This window comes from Rhineura floridana, chromosome 1, assembly GCF_030035675.1.
Source record: "Rhineura floridana isolate rRhiFlo1 chromosome 1, rRhiFlo1.hap2, whole genome shotgun sequence".
Taxonomy (NCBI): Eukaryota; Metazoa; Chordata; class Lepidosauria; order Squamata; family Rhineuridae; genus Rhineura; species Rhineura floridana.
Window position 1 is genome coordinate 263,542,211 of NC_084480.1, and position 22,097 is coordinate 263,564,307.

General features: G+C 43.4%; 1 protein-coding gene across 1 annotated transcript in view; it reads left to right on the plus strand.

The window, feature by feature from the left end:
• The window catches only part of CLVS1 (clavesin 1), a 104,648-nt gene that overhangs the window by 19,602 nt on the left and 62,949 nt on the right, over positions 1 to 22,097 (plus strand). The window contains 1 exon segment of the mRNA XM_061602406.1: positions 8,744 to 8,918. Coding sequence (XP_061458390.1) covers positions 8,744 to 8,918 — 175 coding nt within the window.

Genomic DNA, 22,097 nt, shown 5'->3' on the forward strand with positions numbered 1-22,097 from the left:
TAGTCCAGCAACATCTGTGGCCCAAAGGTTGGACAAGGCTGGTCTAGACATTGTCAGCCAGACAATTAAGAACTGTACTCCATGTACAGTGATGGTCAGAAAAGTTAGTAAGATACAAGGTTGAATTAACAAAGAACAATACAAAGCATGAAAATGGCAACATGAGTTCAATTATGTGCACTGATGTACTATTATCACTTTTAATACTTCATTTTGGTCATCTGATTGGGAAAAGCCAAAAGCCAGGAAGAAACAGAAATATCCAATGGAGTTCAAATGAACTAATTTGTCCAAGTAGGGGGAAGTAAAAAGATGATATAATAAAAGATATAATAAGAAGAAGGTGTGTTTATTTCAAATAAAACAATTTGTTAAAATATTATTGATGAAAGGAAGATGGGGAACAATAGCTCACTATCCCGTTTGTGGATATTATATGCATCAATAGCTTTACAATATGGAACACAGATTTATATTTTCTATTTATTTCTATTTATTTATTTATTATATTTATATCCCTCCTTTCCTCCAAGAAGCTCAAGGTGGCATACAAACATAGTCCTTCCCAGGGCCGGTTCTAAAGGGCGGCCAGGTGGGGCATTGGCCCGAGGGCCCCTGGAGCCACAAGGGCCCCTGAGGGGCCCCTCCGCTCACCTTCCGTGATCCGCAGCAGCAACCACGGATCGTAGGGCAGGAGCTTCAGCCTGCCCACAATTCCCTTGCCCCACCTACCTGTCTCCTGCCTTTTAGCATTGCCCTTAATGAAGATGGCGGCCGAGGTTTCCCTAAGATGCTGAAGCCCCTACTGCCATCTTGGTTGATGGCAGAGATGTGTGTGCGTAGAATGCAAGATGGCGGTGGAGGCTTTATCCCCTTAGGGAAACCATGGCGACCATATTGGTTAATGGCAATGCTAAAAGACAGGTGACAAGTGGGGGGGCTGTGTGTGTGCTGCACACATACACACACCCCAGGGCCCAGGGGAAGCTGATGCCCAAGGGCCCCAGCATGCCTGGGGCCAGCCCTGGTTCTTCCACTCCTGATGTGGTCCTCACAGCAACACTGTGAGGTAGATTAGGCTGAGAGACAATGACTGGTCCTAGGTTATCCAGTCAGCTTCATGGCTGAACAGGGAATTGAACCCTGATTTCTGAGGTCCCAGTCTGATACTTTAACTACTACACCACACTGGCTTAACCATTAGAAAAGCAATGATGCACAATAGAAAAATTTCTGCAGTTAGGTAAACTGCCAAATAATCTCTTTCCTGAAAGATTTTCAAAGACAGGTGCAAACATGCAACTTCCAGCAATGATTTAGGAATAATGTTGTGATTTAAAAAAAACAGCTTATATTGACCAATCAGATAATGGATTTGTACAAGTTTGGATAACTTGATTAGCTCCATACTTCCTGTGTAGGAATCCTGTTTTGCAGAATGGAGCCAGGAATTGGAGAAACAGGAAGTCACTTTGTCTGCATGACACAGCAAACATTTTACTGATGTCCCTACAATTGGCTAGTTTTCAGTCCTTTTCCTCATTGTCCAAGGAGATCAGTTCAACAATACTGACTTTTCAAAACCAAAGGAGGAACCAGAAAAATGGAATAACTGGATAGATCTGAGTGGTGTCATGGAGGTAGCCAACTTCTTGAGGCTTTCTCTAGACATGTACCGTCAAGTACCCTGCAGGGCCAACCCACAATGTCTACATCTTCAAGAGAATGATTATCTGTAATGGAAAGACTGTAAGTGTATTAGCGTCCCCTTTACAGACATCACACTCCGCTCACAGATGTTGAGGATGGGACCTCCAGGACATACAATGGCATGGGTGGAACAGACAGGGGTGGTGCAACTTCCACCCCCACACACCACGTGCATTTACAGTATGCATGAACGGGACTGTCTGAAAAAAGTCTTCTATCTGTTCTTCTATCTGTGTCTTTACACTTTGACCCAAACACTTTACTGCTGAAACATGCATTGTTGAGTTATTTGTATTTGTGCTCTGCTGGTTATTACTATAGTTTTTTTTATTATTTTTGCATTTTAGTCTATTTTCTTGTTTCTATGATTTTTATAGTTTTTTTAGTGTAAGCCAATTTGGATATTTTTTAATTAAATAAACAGAATAATTTTTAATAAATGCATTAGACTTTGTGACCTTTTAACCTTAAATAGATTTTGTGGTTTAGGACAAATATTATTTAAGGCATAATTTATAGACATTAGTCTCTCTTTTATAAAAAATACATTTTTAATGATTTTATCAATAGAAGCATACAAAGAACATAACTGAAAACATAAATAAAATTCTGAACATAACTTAAAACATAATCAGTTCCAGAGACTAATAGGCACAGCAAAAATCACACAAGAATTACCCTCTACAAAGTACAGTAGACAAATAACAAATGTTGCTATTATTCTTAATGCTACTACAATTAAAAAAAACAGCTATGAGTATCACAAATTAGCATTCTGAGATGGTAGCATGTATCTAGCTCAAAACATAGTACGAAACAAAGATTTCATCGGTGGTTAAGAGGATAAATTTGATTGGTTTCTTTCCTCTAACCTAGATAACGATTCACTAATATGCAAAAATCCTTGCCGTTTAAGAATGTACCTATAGCCAACAGATATTTCTATCAAACTTTAAAAAGCAGGAAAATTGGGCAGATATAGTGAATGCACCAGGGGAGCAGGAGACCTGACCTCCTCTCTGAGATATTGGACTGCCCTACAAATTTGTCAAAATGCAAACACAATTTGGGTTGGTCTTTCACAGTCCAATCCACTTGCTGTGTAGCTTGGAAGAATTTGGTAACGTGCCTCTGAGCATGTGGTGAGTGGTGGCAACACCTGCAACTTGACATGTGCTATGCTGATCTTGTTTTAGCAGGGAGGAAGCAACATTATTAAGACAGTTGATATAGTTCAGATGGTCACTTTAAATGTCTGATTTACTTTGCAATTTTAGTGAAGTTTCCTATAGGAAATGATTTTCTTTTGTTTCTATTTCTGTGAATATGTGAAGTACAGCAACACTTTGCAAAATTTACACTAAAAAAACTCCAAACATAATTGTGGAATAATGGCACTGACTTCTGCAGAATAGTCTCCAGTGGACCTCAGGAGTGTCTCAATTTGCACAAGATAAAACAGTGGGAGGCAAAATATATTCTAGCAAAATTCTAGGTGTGCTCTATGTTTTTAATTGACCGTGCCCACCTTGACTTAAATGAAGTGGTTTAAAAATAGCAGGCTGAAAACATACATCCTCTTTTTTCCAACAGCTAGAGTCATTGCTGAAGTACCAACATATCGGAATCAGTCTGATTTTACATCAAACTGCAGTTTCAGTTTCATATTCAACAGTTAATGCACTCAAAATAGAAATAGAACATAACCAACAATTTGAAATACAAAAGGCTGTCTTCACCATCATATGACATTGTCAATTGACCAATAAAAAGGTTTTGAAATTAATAAAAATAAATTTGACACAGATTTCTATGATGAATAATGAAAGCAATATAACTTTCTAGGTTAGATTCTCTGTAGAAACATTAGTAACACAGGAAAGAAGCAAAGTAAGAACACCAACAAACATACAAAAATGTAATTCTCCATCTTTGGAGATGGCAGGTATTGCCACCACTCACCATATGCTCAGAGGCACATGTTACCAAATTATTCCAAGCTATACAGCAAGTGGATTGAACTGTGAAAGACCAACGCAAATTGTGTTTGCATTTTGACAAATTTGTAGGGCAGTCCAATATCTCAGAGAGGAGGTCAGGTCTCCTGCTCCCCTGGTGCATTCACTATAGCTGCCCAATCTCCCTGCTTTTTAAAGTTTGATAGAAATATCTGTGGGCTATAGGAAAATTCTTAAATCAAAAGGTTTTTTGCCTATTAGTGAATAATAACTAGAGTTTACTGCGTCTTCTCTTTTTCACTGTCACATAATGCTGAATAGACCAATTTGTCCCAGATACAAAACAGTTTGAGATGCCAATCGAAAAGTGACACACTAAAATGGCTTCTGCTGAATAAATTGGATCCTATAGGAAAGCACATCGTGACTAAGACCTACTAATTTAATGCTGGCAGTGTTTTGCTCACCCATGGATCTTGTATCTGCAGAAGGTATAAGATTTGTAGATATAGGAGTTCTGAGCTCTAATATGAGGACAGTAGGGCTGGTCTTAATTAAACGCATCTTAAATGGGAGAAAGATGTTTTTTATTTGAGGATGTATTACATTTTAGGCCCCAACTGGAACCAGTCAATTAGTTTAATATTTGTTTTCAATGAATGTCAAAATGTGCGCATTGCTCTAGTTAATATTTGGCATATTCATGTTGCTTCAACATTATTCTTCTTGACACCATTTTCCTCTGCCTCCTCCTCCTTTGCTTTCACAGTGCTAGGATTCATTAGTCCATGCTGCCATTTAATCCTATTTTTCAATGATGTAATGCTGTCAAATCTGATGCAATGAAGCATGTAAACTTGTAAGCATGTAAGCTTGTAAACAAAAACATTTGAGCCACCTAGGTATGGGGATAAATATGATTCAGTTCACATTTAAAGGTGAACCTGCCTAATCTGCACTAATGTATGGACTAGGATTGCCAGGCTCAGGGCCTGAGACTGATCCTGTATCTTTAGGAGAAGACAAAGTCAGCCAAGTGCAGGTGTTCTTGCAACCCTGTAATGGGAAAAACCACAAGGTGGAATTCTCCCTTCCTCTTGCACAACTTTTAAAGATACAGAAGACCTTTTGGTTGCCAGGCCTGGTCTCCAAGAGGTCTTCTGTATCTCCATGGCGCAGAGTGGTAAGCGGCAGTAATGCAGTCGAAGCTCTACTCACAGCCGGAGTTCGATTCCAATGAAAGGAGGAAGTCGAATCTCTGGTAAAAGGGGTCGAGGTCCACTCAGCCTTCCATTCATCCGTGGTCAGTAAAATGAGTACCTGGCATATGCTGGGGGGTAAAGAAAGGCCGGGGAAGGAACTGGCAATCCCACCCCATATATATGGTCTGTCTAGCAAACGTCGTAAGACGTCACCCTAAGAGTCGGAAACGACTCGCACTACAAGTGCGGGGACACCTTTACCTTTACTTAAAAACACATTATTTTCCCCAAAGAATCCTGGGAACTGTAGTTTACTCCTAGAGTTACCATTCTGAGCACCCTTAACAAACTACAATTCCCAGGATTCTTTGAGGGAAATAATGTGCTTTAATAATAATAATAATAAAATTTTATTTATGTCACCTATCTCGCCGAGTTAACAGCCACTCTAGGTGACATACAGTACACAGTAAAATACAATATCAAATACCATAATAACAAACTAAGCTAAAAACCACCCGTCCAGTTAATAACAGCATAAAAATTAGTCCACCCCAGAGATCCTATAGGCCTGCCTGAATAGCCAGGTCTTCAAGGCTTGACGGAACCCCATCAGGGAGGGGGCATGGCGAAGATCGGAAGGGAGGGAATTCCAGAGGGCAGGTGCCACAATCGAAAATGCCCTCTCTCTGGTCCACACCAGTCTAGCAATTTTGACTGGTGGGACCCAGAGGAGGCCTTGTGTGGCTGATCTTGTCAGGCGGCACAATTGATGATGCTGGAGGTGCTCCTTCAGATAAACTGGGCTGAAACCGTGTAGGGCTTTAAAGGTCAACACCAACACCTTGAATTGGGCCCGGTAGGCAACTGGTAACCAGTGTAGGTCTACTAACACTGGAGTGATATGATCACAGCGACGGCTGTTCTTAATCAAGCGTGCCGCCACATTCTGTATCAGCTGCAATTTCCGGACCGTTTTCAAGGGTAACCCCACGTAGAGCGCATTGCAGTAGTCTAAGCGAGAGGAGACCAGGGCATGTATCACCCGTGGGAGTAGATGGATAGGAAGGGAGGGTCGCAGCTTCCGAATCAGATGTAATTGATACCAAGCTGCCCGGCTCACTGCCGAGATCTGAGCCTCCATGGACAGCTGGGAGTCAAGAATGACCCCAAGGCTGCAGACCTGTTCCTTCAGGGGTAATCTCACCCCATTGAGCACCAGGTCTATATCTCCCAACCTCCTCTTATCTCCCATGAGCAACACCTCGGTCTTATCGGAATTTAGCTTCAGCCTATTCTCCTTCATCCATCCACTTATGGATTCCAAGCACTTGGACATGGTATCCACAGCCAACTCTGGTGAGGACTTAAACGAGAGATAGAGCTGAGTGTCATCTGCATATTGGTGACACTGCAGCCCAAATCTCCTGATGATGGCCCCCAGCAGCTTTACATAGATATTGAATAGCATGGGGGAGAGAATAGAACCCTGTGGCACTCCACAATTGAGAGGCCAAGGGTCTGATACCTCATCCCCCAATGCCACCCGTTGATGCCTGTCTGAAAGATAGGAATGGAACCACCGTAAAACAGTGCCCCCTAATCCCAGTTTCTCCAGGCGATCTAGAAGGATACCGTGGTCAACAGTATCAAAGGCCGCTGAGAGATCCAGGAGGACGAGGAGGGTACATTCTCCCCTATCCAACGCCCTCCTCATATCATCCACCAGGGCGACCAAGGCTGTTTCAGTTCCATGTCCAGTCCGGAAGCCCGATTGGAATGGATCTAGATAATCTGCTTCCTCCAAGTGTGTCTGTAACTGTTTGGCCACCACTCGCTCAATCACCTTGCCCAAGAATGGTAAATTAGAGACTGGGCGAAAGTTATTTAACTCTTGGGGATTCAAGGAGGGCTTTTTTAAGATGGGCTTTATTACTGCCTCCTTGAGGGCTGATGGCATTACACCCTCTTCCAAGGAGGCATTTACCACTGCCTTGATCTCTTCACTCAGCCTCTCTTTGCAGCTCATAATGAGCCACGAGGGGCAAGGGTCAAACAGACAGGTGGTTGGCTTCACAGTAGGGAGCACCTTGTCCACTTCCTCAAAGGGGAGGGGCTGAAACCAATCCCATTGGACCTGACTGCAACTGGCTGACTCTGGCCCACTTCCTGTATCCATGGCGTACGGAATCATGGCCTTCAGGTGCTCAATTTTATCGGCAAAGTGTTTAGCAAATGTGTCACAGGAGGCTTTAGAGTGCTCCATGGGTTCCTGAGCAACTGGACCGACCAGGCTTCGGACCACTTGGAACAGCCTCCTGGGACAACACTCTGCGGATGCAATAGAGGCAGCAAAGAATTCCTTCTTTGTTGCCTTTGTTGCCATCTGGTAGACAGCTATTGCCACTCTAACCAGTGTCCGATCGTCTTCAGAGTGAGATTTCCGCCACCGGCGCTCTAGTCGTCTCACCTCCTGTCTCAGACCTCGCAACCGTGGTGTATACCAGGGTGCTGTCTGAGTTCTGTTCAGGGGGAGAGGACGTTTCGGAGCCACCCGGTCAACTGCCCTAGTGATCTCCCTATTCCACTCCATCACCAGGGCTTCGACCGGGCGTCCTTCAGTCAGCTCCAACTCTCCCAGCGCATTCAGGAATCCTTTAGGATCCATCAGGCATCTGGGGCGGACCATCCTAATAGGTCCTTGTCCCCTGCGGAGGGTGTGTGGCATCAAGAGATCTATATTCACCAGATAGTGATCTGACCATGACACGGGGTTAGAAGAAACAGCCCCCATTTCCAGAGCACTTTCCTCCCCTCCCAAGATAAACACAAGGTCAAGAGCATGACCGGCTACATGGGTTGGCCCTGTATTACTAAGGTGCAGTTCCCAAGAAGTCATGGTTTCTATGAAATCCCGAGGGGCTCCAGTAAGGGTGGCCTCGGCATGCACGTTGAAGTCCCCCAAAACCAGCAGGTTGGGAGAGAGCACCTGTACGTCCGAGACCACCTCAAGCACCTCAGTCAGGGAGTCTGCTGTGCAGCGGGGTGGGCAGTACACAAGCAGGATCCCTTTGGGCCCAACCTCCAGTACATGCAGTCAACAAACTTGGTCTCGTGGAGAGGGGGCCTGGCGAAAACCAAAGACTCCTGATAGATGACTGCCACTCCCCCTCCCCGCCTACCAACCCTCGGCTGCTGTGCGTATCAGAAGCCGGCTGGACACATGGCCTCCAGCGTAGGACCTGAGGCCTCATCCAGCCAGGTCTCCGTAATACACATCAGGTCTGCATGCTCATCCAGGATCATATCGTGGATGAGCGTTGTTTTTTGCATCACAGACCTGGCATTACACAACAGCAGTCGAAGGTCGGATGGAGTCTTGCTTCCCCCAGTTATCTTCTGGTCGTGGATAGGCCCGGAACAGGGGATGGATATTAAACATCTATCCTCTGTTCCCCTAAACTGGCGTGGCCAGTCTGGTGGTGTGTACGGAGCCTTAGAATCTTGTAGCACCATAAAGATTAGCACATTATTGTGGCTTGAGCACTCATAGACAAGAGCCTACTTCATCAAATGCATCTTATAAAGCACTTTCAGAAAAGTTTTCTAAATGCAGCTAATCTGCTAATCTGATTCTTTAGCTGAAGCCACAAACTAGAAAATTTGTGCAAGTAATCATTTTCTTCCTTAATCCTTCCTTAAAAGCATAATTTCGTTACAGAAATGCTTATACAAACATTTTGAAATATCTGATATTTCAGAAGATATTGGTCAAAATTAAGAAATGCTTATTATACAAGAAAAATATTCATGACTTTTTAATGATTTGTAGATAACTACAATTGTTTCCTTCTCCTTTTATTCCATCCCTAGGAATTCTTTCATAGACATTTTACGGGCTATTCTGTTGTCCTTAGAGGTTCTCATTGAAGATCAAGAACTTCAGATAAATGGCTTCATTCTAATTATAGACTGGAGTAATTTCTCCTTCAAGCAAGCCTCCAAATTAACACCTTCTATCCTCAAACTGGCCATTGAAGGGTTACAGGTATGTGGAATGGGTGAATTATGCATGTAATGCCTTGTGGATCATTTGGGTTTGTGATTGCCAGGGGAGTACTATTTCTCAGCATGGAGAGAAGAAAAAATCAATAAGAAAAAAAATCATTTGAGTATCTGAGCTTTAACTCAGTTAGAATTTCAAATGTTTATTTATTGCTTTCATTTAAATAGCGAGCCTTTTTTACCAGAGGTCTGTGCTACTTATTGCAGCAATTAAGAATAATGTTCAGAGATTTGTGATTTAATCCACATGAGACTTCCTGGGGATTAAAAACTTGCAACATCTGTCTGATGAAACACATGCCAAACACATGTGAGGTCTATGCATATGTGCTGCATGGCCGTTAAAGAAGCCCCCAGAGACACAGCTGAGCATCAGTCACTTATGACAGCATTTCCAAAAGATGAACTCTCTGCGTGTGTGTTTTTAATGCAGACAATTATAATTAGAGCAGCATAGGGCATGCTGCCAATGTCTGCACCAGGCAATTTGTGAAGAAAATGTCAGAAAATACTAGGAATAGATTCTGTGATTTGCACCTAATTGCAGATTCTGTCACTAATATGAGTTTTATTACTACGTTTTCTTGTTTGCAGTTTTTTTCATTGTGGAATTTAAGGTTGAATTTCTGTATACATTTACTTGAGAACAAGTTCCATTGAACTCAGCAGGATTTCCATCTGAGTAGATATGAACAGGAGTGTGCTACAAGTTTTCCAGAGAAAAACATGACTAATGAGCTCTATTCACCCATCATAGTGAAGGCAAGGATGGGGATCCTGTGCCTCCAGATATGATTGGACTCCAACTCCCATCAACCGTAGACAACATGACCAATGGTTGGGAATGATTGAAGTTGCAGGCCAGACATCTGGAGCACAACAGGTTGCTACCTACTCTACACAAATACTAAATCTCAGGATATATTGTATTTTAGAGTGTTTATGCTTTCCAAGTGCCAGAGGAAATAATAAAATCATAGAGTTGGAAGGGGCCTATAAGGCCATCAAGTCCAACACCCTGCTCAATGCAGGAATCCAAATGATAGCATATCTGACAGGTGGCTGTCCAGCTCCCTCTTGAATGCCTCCAGTGTCGGAGAGCCCACACCTCCTTAAGTAATTGGTTCCATCGTCAAACTGCTGTTAAAATTAGGAGGTTTTTCCTGATGTTCAGTTGAAATCTGGCTTCCTGTAATTTGAGCCCATTATTCTGTGTCCTGCACTCTGGGACAATTGAGGAGAGATCCTGGCCCTCCTCTGTGTGACAACCTTTCAAGTACTTGAAGAATGCTATCATAAGTACCCTCAGTCTTCTCTTCTCAAGGCTAAACATGCCCTTTTCTTTCAGTCTCTCCTCATAGGGCTTTGTTTCTAGTCCCCTGATCATCCTCATTGTCCTCCTCTGAATTTCAGTTTGTCTGCATCCTTCTTAAAATGTGGTGTCCAGAACTGGACATAGTACCCAAGATGAGGCCTAACCAGTGCCGAACAGAGGGGAACCAATACTTCCCATGATTTGGAAACTGTACTTCTGTTGAAAATGAAATGGAGTGCCTTCAAGTCAATTCTGACTTATGGGTGACCCTATGAATAGGGTTTTCATGGTAAATGGTATTCAGAGGAGGTTTACCATTGCCTTCCTCTGTGGCTGAGAGGGAGTGACTGGCCCAAGGTCACCCAGTGAGCTTCATGGCTGTGTGGGGATTCAAACCCTTGTCTCCCAGGTCGTAGTCCAACAACTTAACCCCGACTTTCCCAACCAGTGTGCCTCCAGATGTTGTTGCACCACAGCTCCCATCAGCCTCAGCCAGCATTGCCAATGGTCAGGAAGATGGGAGTTGTGGTCCAACAACATCTGGAGGCACACTGGTTGGAAAAGGCTGCCTTAACCACTACACCACACTGGCTCTCTGCACTGTTAATGCAGGCTAAAATAGCATTTACCCAGAGCTTGGAAACGTTACTTTTTTGAACTAAACTCCCATCAGCCCAATCCAGTGGCCATGCTGGTTGGGGCTGATGGGAGTTGTAGTTTAAAAAAGTAAATTTTCCAAGCTCTGCATTTACCTTTTTGCAGCGACATCACACTGTTGGTTCATATTCAGCTTGTGATCAACAACAATTCCAAGATCCTTCTTGCATGTAGTATTGCTGAGCCAAGTATCCCTCATCTTATAAATGTGCATTTGGTTTCTTTTTCCTAGGTATAGAACTTTGCACTTATCCTTGTGCACACTCTTGACTTGGCTTTTGCTCCAGATGAAGGAAGGGGTGGTCTGGAGATAGGGGGCATGGAGGGTAGGTGTCACCCCACTGTCATGGGCAGACTCTTCCTGGTGAAGTTTAGACTTACAGCTCCAATCCTCCCCTGTAGGAGTGGTGGACAGATTAAGATGGTCCGCCCCGGAGACTAATGGAATCTACAGGTTTACTGAATGCCCTGGGGGAGTTCCCAGTAGATAGAGCAGATGGCCCTGTTGAAGCCCTTGTCATACTATGCAACAGTGAGGTGTGTTGGGCTCTTCACGTGGTTGCCCCTGAGTACCTTCTCCAGCATTATGGAGCCCAGTTTGCACCTTGCTACACCAGCAAGCTAAGAGCAATTAAACAGGCTGGATGATGGCTAGAGTGCAAGTGGAGAAAGATGTGCTGTGAGGCTGATCGGGCATGCCTACTTTGTGGCAGTGAGGGCAGTGAAGAAGGACCACTTCTTTGCCACCATTGCATCCTCAAGTAGCCATTCAGTGGAGCTTTTCCATATTCTCAGGGGTCTGTTGACATCCAACTCTAGGAAATGGAGTTTTAGACCCTTCAAATGTCCACTGCGAATTGTTTGCAAGGCACTTTGAGTTTAAAGTTGCTCATCTCCATAGTAATCTTAATGCCCCATCCACATTTACTGTAGTCCCCAGTGAGGTGTCCAGTGCAATGTCTGCTGCAACTTCTTGGGAACTGTTTCAATTTATGTGGCCTAATGACAAAGACAAGGTGCTCGCGACAATGTGGCCAGCAATATGTCCTCTCAACCCTTGTCCTTTGTGGCTTATTAAAGCTTGCCGAGGGGGGTTGACCAAGTGTATCTAGGGAGAGGTCAAAACATCATTGCAGAGGGAGTGGTTCCAGCCACCCTGAAGAGGTGGTGATCTGACCGCTCCTGAAGAAGTTCGCCCTGGACCCATTTGTTTGCGACAACTACTGCCCGGTCTCAGTTACCCCCTTCGTAGGGAAGATGATTGTCAGGGTTGTGGCACAGCAATTGCAAGTACTCTTGGATGAAACTGATTATCTTGACCCGTTCCAGTCTGGGTTCAGGCCTGGTTATGGGACTGAATCGGCCTTGGTCGCCCTGATGGATGACTTTATTGGGAGACAGCAGGAGTGCGACCCTGTTATTCTTCCTTGATCTCTCAGCAGCTTTTGATACCATTGACCATGGTATCCTTCTGGGCCGACTTGATGAAATGGGTATTGGAGGCACTGTTTTACAGTGGTTCTGAACCACTGGTTCTGAACTATCTCCATGGTCATTTTCAGATCATAGCATTGGGTTTCAGCCCCCTGGCTGTTGTACTGTGGGGTGTTGCAGGGTACCATCTTGTCCCCAATGCTGTTTAACATCAATATGACGCCCTTGGGAGCATCATCAGGAGATTTGGGGCGAGGTGTCAGCAGTACACTGATGATACCTAGCTCTATTTCTCTGTAACATCTGAATTGGGAGAGACCCTGGACTGCTGCCTGGACTTGGTGGTGGGCTGAAAGAGGACCAATAAACAGTCTGAATCCAAGCAAGACGGAGACGCCGTGGGTAGGTGGTTCCTGAGTTCAGATAATTGATCAATTGCTTGCTTTGGATGGGGTCGTACTCCCTCTGAAAGAGTAGGCCCATAGTCTGGGGGTGCTCCTGGATCCATCTTTGTTGCTAGAGGTCCAGGTGACCTCAGTGGCTAGGAGTGCCTTTTACTAGCTTCGACTGGTAAGACAGCTATAGCCGTTTCTGGACCGGGATAGCCTGACCACTATGCACTGGTAACCTCCAGGTTGGATTACTGTAATGCACTCTATGTGGGGCTGCCCTTAAGATTGGTCCAGAAGCTGCAGCTGGTACAAAATGTGGCAATGGGACTGCTCCCTGGGGCAGGGCATCACCAAAATGTCACCCTGCTGCTGAAAGAATTGCACTGGCTATCTAGTGTTCAAGGTTCTGGTTTTGGTGTACAGAGTCCTATACAGCTTGGGACCAGGATACCTGAAAGACCATCTTATCCCTTATATACCCAATCAATCACTGCACTCTGTTGTTTTCAGCCCAATGCTCCGGCCTACCAAGATCCCTTTGAATTTTGTTTCTGTCTTCCAAGGTATTAGGTATCCCTCCCAATTTTGTAGCATTTACAAATTTGATAAGCATTCCCTTCACCTCCTCATCCAAATTAATTAAAATGTTGAAGAGCACTGGGTTCAGGACCGAACCCTGCTGTACCCTGCTTGTTACCTCCCCCCAGCTTGAGAAAGAACCATTGATAAGTACTCTTTGAGTACAATTATGGAGCCAACTGTGGATCCACTGGATAGTTGCTCCCTCTAGCCCACATTTAGCTAGCTTGCTAATCAGAATAACATGGGGCACTTTGTCAAAAACTTTGCTGAAGTCAAGATATATTATGTCCGCAGCATTCCCACAGTCTACCAGGGAGGGTTCCTGATCAAAAAATGAGATGATTGGTCTGGCAGGATTAGTTCTTGACCAGTCCATGTTGGCTTCTAGTAGTCACTGCATTGTTTTCAAGGTGCTTACTGACTGATTGCTTTATAACCTGCTCCAGAATTTTTCCAGGGTTTGATGTCAGGCTGACTGGTCTATAGTTCCTAGGTTCCTTCTTTTTGTCCTTTTTGAAATGTGCCCTAAAATGTTCCCCTATGGGGAAGGACTGTAGCTCATCTTGTTCCTAGTTGCACAATCTGCTGTGCTGTTGTTTAACACCAGATAGGTACACAATAAAACCACACCCATCCATTATTTAATCATGGATGAGGGTGCTGATTTGGTGTGTATTACCAAGACCTGGGTGGGTGAGCTGGGAGGAGTTGATCTGATCCAGTTTTGCCCACCTGGATATTTGATGCAACACCAGCACAGTCTGCAGAGATGGGAGGGGAGGGGTTGCTGTAGTCCATAGAATTTCCATCTCTGTCACCAGGAAACAACTCTGTCTTGGAGCTGCTGTGAGGGCCTTCACCTGGTGTTGGGCCAAGGAAACAGTAAACTAGGGTTGCTGCTGATGTACCATGCATCCTGCTGCCTGGCAGCTTCACTGACCGAGCTGGTGGAGGCCGTCTTGGATGGGTATAGGAGGAGCCCAGAATGATAGTCCTGGGTGATTTCAATGTCCTTGCTGAGGCTGCCTCTAGTGTTCCAGCTCGCGACTTCATGGTCTTCATGACAACCATGTGGCTGTCTCAAGTTGTCATCGGCCTGACGCATAGGGCAGGGCACACCCTCAACTTGATTTTTGCTCCAGATGGAGAAAGGGGTGTTCTGAGATGGTTGTCATGGTCAGATCACTTCCTGGTGAAGTGTACACTTACGGTTCCAATCCTCCTCTGCAGGGGTGGTAGACAGATTAAGATGGTCCACCCCCAGAAATTAATGGAATCCACCGGATTCCTGAATGCCCTGGGAGAGTTTCCAGTAGATAGAGCAGATGACCCTGTTGAAGCCCTTGTCATGCTATGGAACAACGAGATGTATCAGGCTCTTAACACAGTTACACCCGAGCACAGTGTCAGCAGAATGCTGATGATGCCCAGCTCTATTTCTCCATAACATCTGCATCAGGAGAGGCTGTGCAAGCCATGTACCAGTGCCTGGTCTTGGTGGTGGGCTGGATTAGGGCCAATAAACTGAGTCTGAATCCTAGCAAGATGGAGGCTTTGTGGGTTGGTGATTCCTGAGTTCAGATAATTGGTCAATTGCCTGCTTTAGATGGGGCTGTTTTCCCTCTGAAAGAGCAGGTTTATAGTCTAGGGGTGCTTCTGGACCCATCTTTGTTACTAGAGGCCTAGGTGATCTCAATGGCTAGGAGTGCCTTTTACCAGCTTTGGTAAGACAGCTGCGACCATTTCTGGACTGGAATAGCCTGACCACTGTTGTCCATGAACTGGCAACCTCCAAGGTGGATATCTGTAATGAGCTGTACGTGGGGTTGCCCTTGAGGTTGGTCTGTAAACTGCAGCTGGTAGAAAATGTGGCAGCATGACTACTCACTAGGGCAGGATATCACCAACACCTATGGAAAGAATTGCACTGGTTGCCCATTAGTTACAGGGCAAAGTTCAAGGTTCCAGTTTTGAAGTAGAAAGCCCTATGCAGCTTGGGACAGGATACCTAAAAGATCATCTTACCCCTTATATACCCAGTCAATACCATCTTATCAGGAAGTCTGTTCCACACAACATTGGAAGCAGACCTTTATTACTGTAGCACCAACACTTTGGAATTCTCTCCCCTTAAATATTAGACAGGTACCATCTTTGTTATATTTTGGGTGCCTACTGAAGACCTTCCTCTTTTAACAAACCTTTTAAGTAGAGACCTTATCCTAGTCTGTGTCTCTGCTGGAATTGCTTTTAAGATTTTAAAGCTTTTTTTAAAAAGACGTTTTTAAGATGTTTTGCTTTAATATGTTTTTAAAGATTTTGTATATGTTTTAAAGTCTTTTGTTTTAAAGATGTTTTGGAGTGTTTTTAGTGTTCTTGGAAGAAGAGTGGGATATAAATAAATTAAATAGCTCAGTGGTACAGCATATGCCTTTTATGTAGAAGGTCCCAAGTTCAATTCCTGGGATCTCCAGGTAGGACTGGGAGAGCTTAGTGGACAGCCACTGCCAGTCAGTGTAGATGGTACTGAGGTAGATGGGCCAATGGTCTGATTCAGTATAAGGCAGATTCCTCTGTTCCTATGTTGTGAGCAAGGAATGAGCAAGTGCAGCGCATCAGTTCCAAATGCCTGTGTATAATGTCAGCAGTTACTTTTGGAATCTAAACTCCTCAATGCATATTGCATATATGGGGCTCCCCATCCCCCATCACTATCCGTGCCAAGGAAGAACAAACCACAAAGTAGTGTAACTGCTGGAAGGGATGGGGGAGAAATGTAGTTCAGTTTACTTTTTAATGTGAACCTCTGTAATTCACACTTCCCGAAACAATACTGAAATGTAGCTGTCCTTCCAAATATGCACTTCTCTGAATTCTGCAATGGGGTTCTCCAACCAAAAACTGTACAAAAAGGCAGATATTAGGGGAAAGTGGGAATAGAAATGGAGATACTAGTGGAAATACCATATAAAGATGTATTATATTACGGGAGATGGCAAAAATCTGTTTACTGGGGGAAAAGTGCCCTAAAATGTTGAAGAATTTTTGTTTTCTTTTAAATGGCAAATTAATATAGCAGTGTAGCAAACTGGGCTGAATGTTGAAAAAATGATCTACTGAGAAACTGAACCAAAGAAATTCTTCCATCCCTAACTGTGTGCAATGTTTGAATTGGAATTTGAGGATAAAATAAGGTGGAATAACAAATCAAAGGTTTAAAATCAGATGACAACCTCCCTTGACTTCAGACCATGAATTAGCTAAGACTCTACTGGATTAGTTAAGTACTTTCATATCATAACGGGCAATTATCTGGAAATGAAAAAAACTAATGTTCAAGACCTTAACACTTGAAATTCAGTTTCTTTTGACATTATAAATCAGTCCATTTTTAGAATGCCTTCCATCTTTCCAGAGTAACTTTTCACTAGCTGATTAAATAAATAAGATGCTTATTTATTTATTACATTTATATTTTCTATATACTGCCCCATAACAGAACATTCTCTCAGAGGCTTACAGAATAAAACAAAACAATAATTAAACAATCACAGTATAATAAAATATAATAACATGCAGCAAATAAAATACACCAATTAAGATCAAAATATATCAATTCAAAGCAGAGAGCAGATGAATAAAAACCTTAAACAATAATAAGAACCACAGAATGAATTAAAAGGCCTGGCAAAACCAAACAGGTCTTCCTGTGCCAAAAAGACATGAGAGTAGTTGCCAGGCAAGCCTCTCTGAAGAAGGCATTCCACAAATGGGGAGACACTGCTGAAAAGGCCCTGTCACTCTTAAACACCCTCTATACCTTGTGCCACAGATGATGACCTCAAAGTATGGATAGGTACATATGGGAAGAGGTGCCCTTCAGGTACTGAGGTCCCAACAGTAAAAGGATTTCAAGATTTAAAAAACCAGCACTTTTAATTGGGACTGGAAACTGACTGGTAGCCAGTGAAGATGACAAATTACTGGCATAATATGTTTGTAGCACTCTTCTGCCCCAACTGAAGTTTCTAGACCATTTCCAAATGCAACCCCATGTGCGATGCATTGCAGTAAACTAAAGGAGAGGCATCGTTCACTAAAATTTAGGTTGGGTCACAGTTGGCATAGCAACCTTGTCTGTGTCCTGCCCAGAGGTGAAGGATTCAGACTGAGGAGAGGTGATGTCTTTTTCTCTTTTTATTAAAGTTATGGTTACATCCAAAGCAGTGCGCTTCATATACCTGTCTACTCTGACTCACTGCTTTCCCTAACTATCGTAACTAAGCAGTCTCTGTAGAGTTTGGGGAGAGCTGACTCAGCACTTGTGCCTTGGAAGACACTGGCTTAAGTAGGGAAGGTTTTCGCACATAAGTGGCAGCTCTGGCTGACTTCCACCCTGTGAAAGTCTCTCTTCTCACACCTCCTCATGTGGGGCGAGGGGGGGCGAGTCTCAGACGGCCCATCCGAGAGCAGGGCTTCACTGGGTGACAGCACGGCCTCTGGAAATGGGATGTTGATTGGCTGGGAAGCATTTGAAGTGTCTGGTAGGGATTCCTGCACAGAAGTAGATGGTGCGACTGGAGAGTTGCTTCCCAACTGCTCAGGCATTTGACTCGCAGGTGGGGCAGGAGCTGCCTCAGTGGAAGTGCTGGGCATGGGAGTTTGAGGGCTGCCAAAACCCTCCCTGCTGGTCTCCCTTCCTTCAGCTCCCCAAGGAACCTCATCCTCATCTGACTCCCCTTCCTGATCTAGCTCTCCCTTCGACAGGGGTACAGTCTCGTAGCAAGTGCACCAAGCTACAGTGGCCACATTTATTTATCTATCTATCTATCTATCAATAAAAACAGATAAAACAAGTAATTAAAGGCATTTAAAAGATAAATAAAATCAGCAGTAAAGTAAAAAGAGATATTGCTTGTGCTTTTAATGGCTGTAGCTAGTCAAGGAGCACCTTCAAACCATGACCTTAATCCTTTAGATGGAAAGCAACCCATCCAGAACAGGATGAACATCATTTACCTGGGCAGATAAACTACCTGCACCAGTATCTCAGCCTTGTCTGAACTGCGCTTCAGTTTTTTTGTCCTTATCTAGATTATCACTGCAGTTATGCATTGATTTAGCACTCCCACTTCCTCAACTACATTTGATGAAAAAGAGAAATAGAGTTGGGTATTGTCCACATACTGATAATACCACACACCAAATCCCTGGATGACTTCATTCAGTGGTTTCATATAGATGCTAAACAGGATGGGGGATAACCCTGCAGGACTCTGAAGTATATATTCAAGGGGAGTGAAGTAGAAATCCCCCAGTACTACTTTCTGAAAATGCCCACCTGTGTTGAGCAAAACCACTGAATAGCAATGTCCATACCCAACTCAAACAACCTCTGCAAAAGAATACAGTGATTGGTAATATCAAAAGCTGCTTATAGATCCAGGAGAATCAACAATGTCTTATCAATGTCACATTCCCCCATCTATTTCCCAGGAAAGGTAATCTCACAGGGTGACCAAGTCAGTTTCAGTACTGGAGACAGGCCTAAACCCTGATTGAAATGGATCTAGAAAATAAGATTCATCCAAGCGTAGTTGGAGTTGTTCAGTGGCTATATTTTTGTGCTTTTTGCCAAAGAAATTGACATTAACTGATGGCAGCCAAGAACCTGTGGGCTCACCATGTCAAGAATTATGATGTATTATAAAACTTTTATCTTAAAGACCTGGGTGCCCAACCTGTTAATGGATGGTAGTAACGGCCCTTTTTTAAAAAAAAAAAACAGATTTGATGAGTTTTATAACATTTTATAAAGTCTTTTTTATTTTAGTAAGAATGTTGTATGAGGAAGGTTCATTTAATAATTTTTGTTTATATTGTTAAGGTCTTTGGCTATAAACAATAATGTTATATTCGCATTCGCATATTCACAACTTATGGCCTGTGGTTGTTCAAATCTTTTGGGCTTAAGTTAAAAAGAGCTGCATCCTATATAATTTTGTGTGTTCGCTTTCAAACTGACATTTTCATTTGTACTAATTTATATAATACGCTTCTGCCTCTGCAGGCTTTGTATGCCAACCCCAACATCAACCCCCAGGAATGGGAACCTTGGGAACCCCAGGCACCCCTACCCCCTTGAAATCCCCATAGTGTTTCCAGGCTTTGGTGCATGGTATCAGCCAATTTCAGCCTAATTATGTTCCTTAGGCACTTGCCTATTCCTCTGCCTTGCCTTGCTCCCTGCTGCCTAGCCTAACCTCATCCCTGCTGCCTTGCCTTGCCCCCTCCCCTTGCCTCCTGCCACCTCACTCCTGCCTTGTCCCTGCCTCCTATCCCCTTCCTCCCCCTCCCCTTCCCTCCCCTCCTCTTGCCTTGCCTCACCTCACCCACTGCTGCCTCGCCACACCTCCCTCACCCATGTGCCAGCCTGCCTGCCTCCCTCATTCGTGCACTTGCCGGTCTGCTACCACCAGGACCCCACAACATTTAGAGGGCTGTTATCACATGATTACAGCATGATGGCAGCCTAAGAATAATATTATATGTATGGAAAGAACTGGAAGCAGCCATTTTGTATTCGCAAAGAACAACAGAAAGACATGATTGTGTTAAACAGATCCCACAGTATTGTTCCTGCATTTGTTTCTAACACACAACGGAAACCACTACCAAGCTAGTGTAAGATGAGGGTAACATGCCTGTTGTATCAGGCCTGTGACTTTAACAAAAGCTCCAACTAGCTGTGTTGACAGAATTCTAAACATTTCAGATGTGCCATATTGATCGACCTCACATTATGGATTCATTATCAGAACAACTTTCTTAGCTTGTTTGAAAGGAAACTATTTAAAACTATTATCAGACAAATAAAATATACCCAATCAGCCAGCCAGCCAGCCAGCCAGCCAGCCAGCCAGCCAGCCACACACACACACACACACACACACACACACACACACACACACACACTGTGCATAGGTTTGAAAAATATATCCTAAATCAGCATTGTTTGAAAATATTTTTGAAGCCAATTCTATTGAACAGCAAAATGTAAAGTAAAAACTAGTTAAAGCTGTAGTGGAGAGCATTGTGATACCAGCTGAAAGAAGGTCAGCTTGACATATTCCCCAGACACTTGAACCATCTGTTTCCAGCAGCTGTTGTGATGTGAAGTAGAGTGGGGTTCTTTCTGAGCTGTCAGTCAAAGAGACCTTTGAAAGGGAACTAGAGATCTACTCTTTATGTATAAAATAAAGGAGTAAGAACAAACTTTGTTTGCACCAAGAGAAGGTCCATGTTGGTTATCCATCTGCCATTTCATGGAACCTAGATGAAACGGGGAAAAAAGAAAAGAAAAGATTTCAGACAATAGACTTACTTTTGTTACTTGGAGATTGGAATAAACCACTTAGAGATTCTACTTACGTGCGCATGCATGCACACACACACAGCCCTGATCCCAGGATGAAGAAGTGTGAGACATAACTTGGGGTGAAAATAGATCACAAATTTAATTGTTGAACTGACAACTGCCACTAGTCACCCTCTTTTCCTAGTGTAGGTGCTTACTACCCTTGGTTAGTTAGTGAATACCCTGTCTGTTAGTGGCTCCTTTGCATGGGAATATCTACCTCCACCTTCAAGCTGTATGACTATTACTTTTAACCAGTCATAGCCCCAGCACACCTTAACTGAGGGAGCATGCTAATACCACTAGCACACCCATGGAGCTGATAATCTCTGCACTGGTAAATCTGGCAAGCCCCAAGAAGGATGTTGTTCCAGTTCCCCCGTGGAGGTAAAAATGCCACAAGACACTGGTTTAGGAGGCTGTCCTTTTCCCAGAGTTCCCTTGGAAAAGGGCCTGACTCTTTGGGAATTGTAAGGGAATTTGGGAATTGTAGCTCTGTGAGGAGAATAGGAGTCTCCTAATAACTGTCAGCACCCTTCAAAAACTACACTTCCCAGGATTCCTTGGGGGAAGCCATGATTGTTTAAAGTGGAATAATAGTGGAATAAATGTATGGTGTGAATGAAGCCTAAGACAGCTTCCTGCATTCTTGGGGATGCACTTCACATGGATAATGTCATCATCAATCTTTATTTACAGTCAACAGACCACAAATATAAAACAATGCTGGGAGTTATAAAATAAGACTACATAGTAACACAACTCAAGTTATTTAATTACCATTGATAATCATACAGGGTCAAGTCCGAATGGCCAAGTTCAGGAATTTTGCCACTTGCTCAGTATTATCACATGAGTAATATAATATAGACACCATGTGTTCTCATTTCTTTCTCTTCTTTCGCTTTAAAAAAATTGAAATATGGCTTTATTATACTTCTCAGTTTATGCATAATATTGGTATTGTACATCACATGTTAAAACTACCCCTCCCTCTTTCCTGCTTTACCACTTTCTTCCCAAAGCCATACATGAAGAAAGCCCATTGGCACATTTATATAGGAACTAACTACAACAATAAATGGTTTACATGCATCAAGGCCCAGTTCAAATCAATACCTGCAGTCCAAATCGATTTGATTAATATATAATCTAATGCTTCCATTCTATGAGAAATATGTTTATGAATATTAACAAGGTTCCTGAGGTCTTTGAAGAGAAAGAACGATAAAGAATGATTAGCAGTTTGCAAGAAACATCAACGTATAATACAGCTGGTTTTGCAAGGGTGTTTGTTAATGATATTATGCCTCTAAAAATTGGAGGCCATATTCAAACTTGCAAATCTACCATGTAGAATTAAAT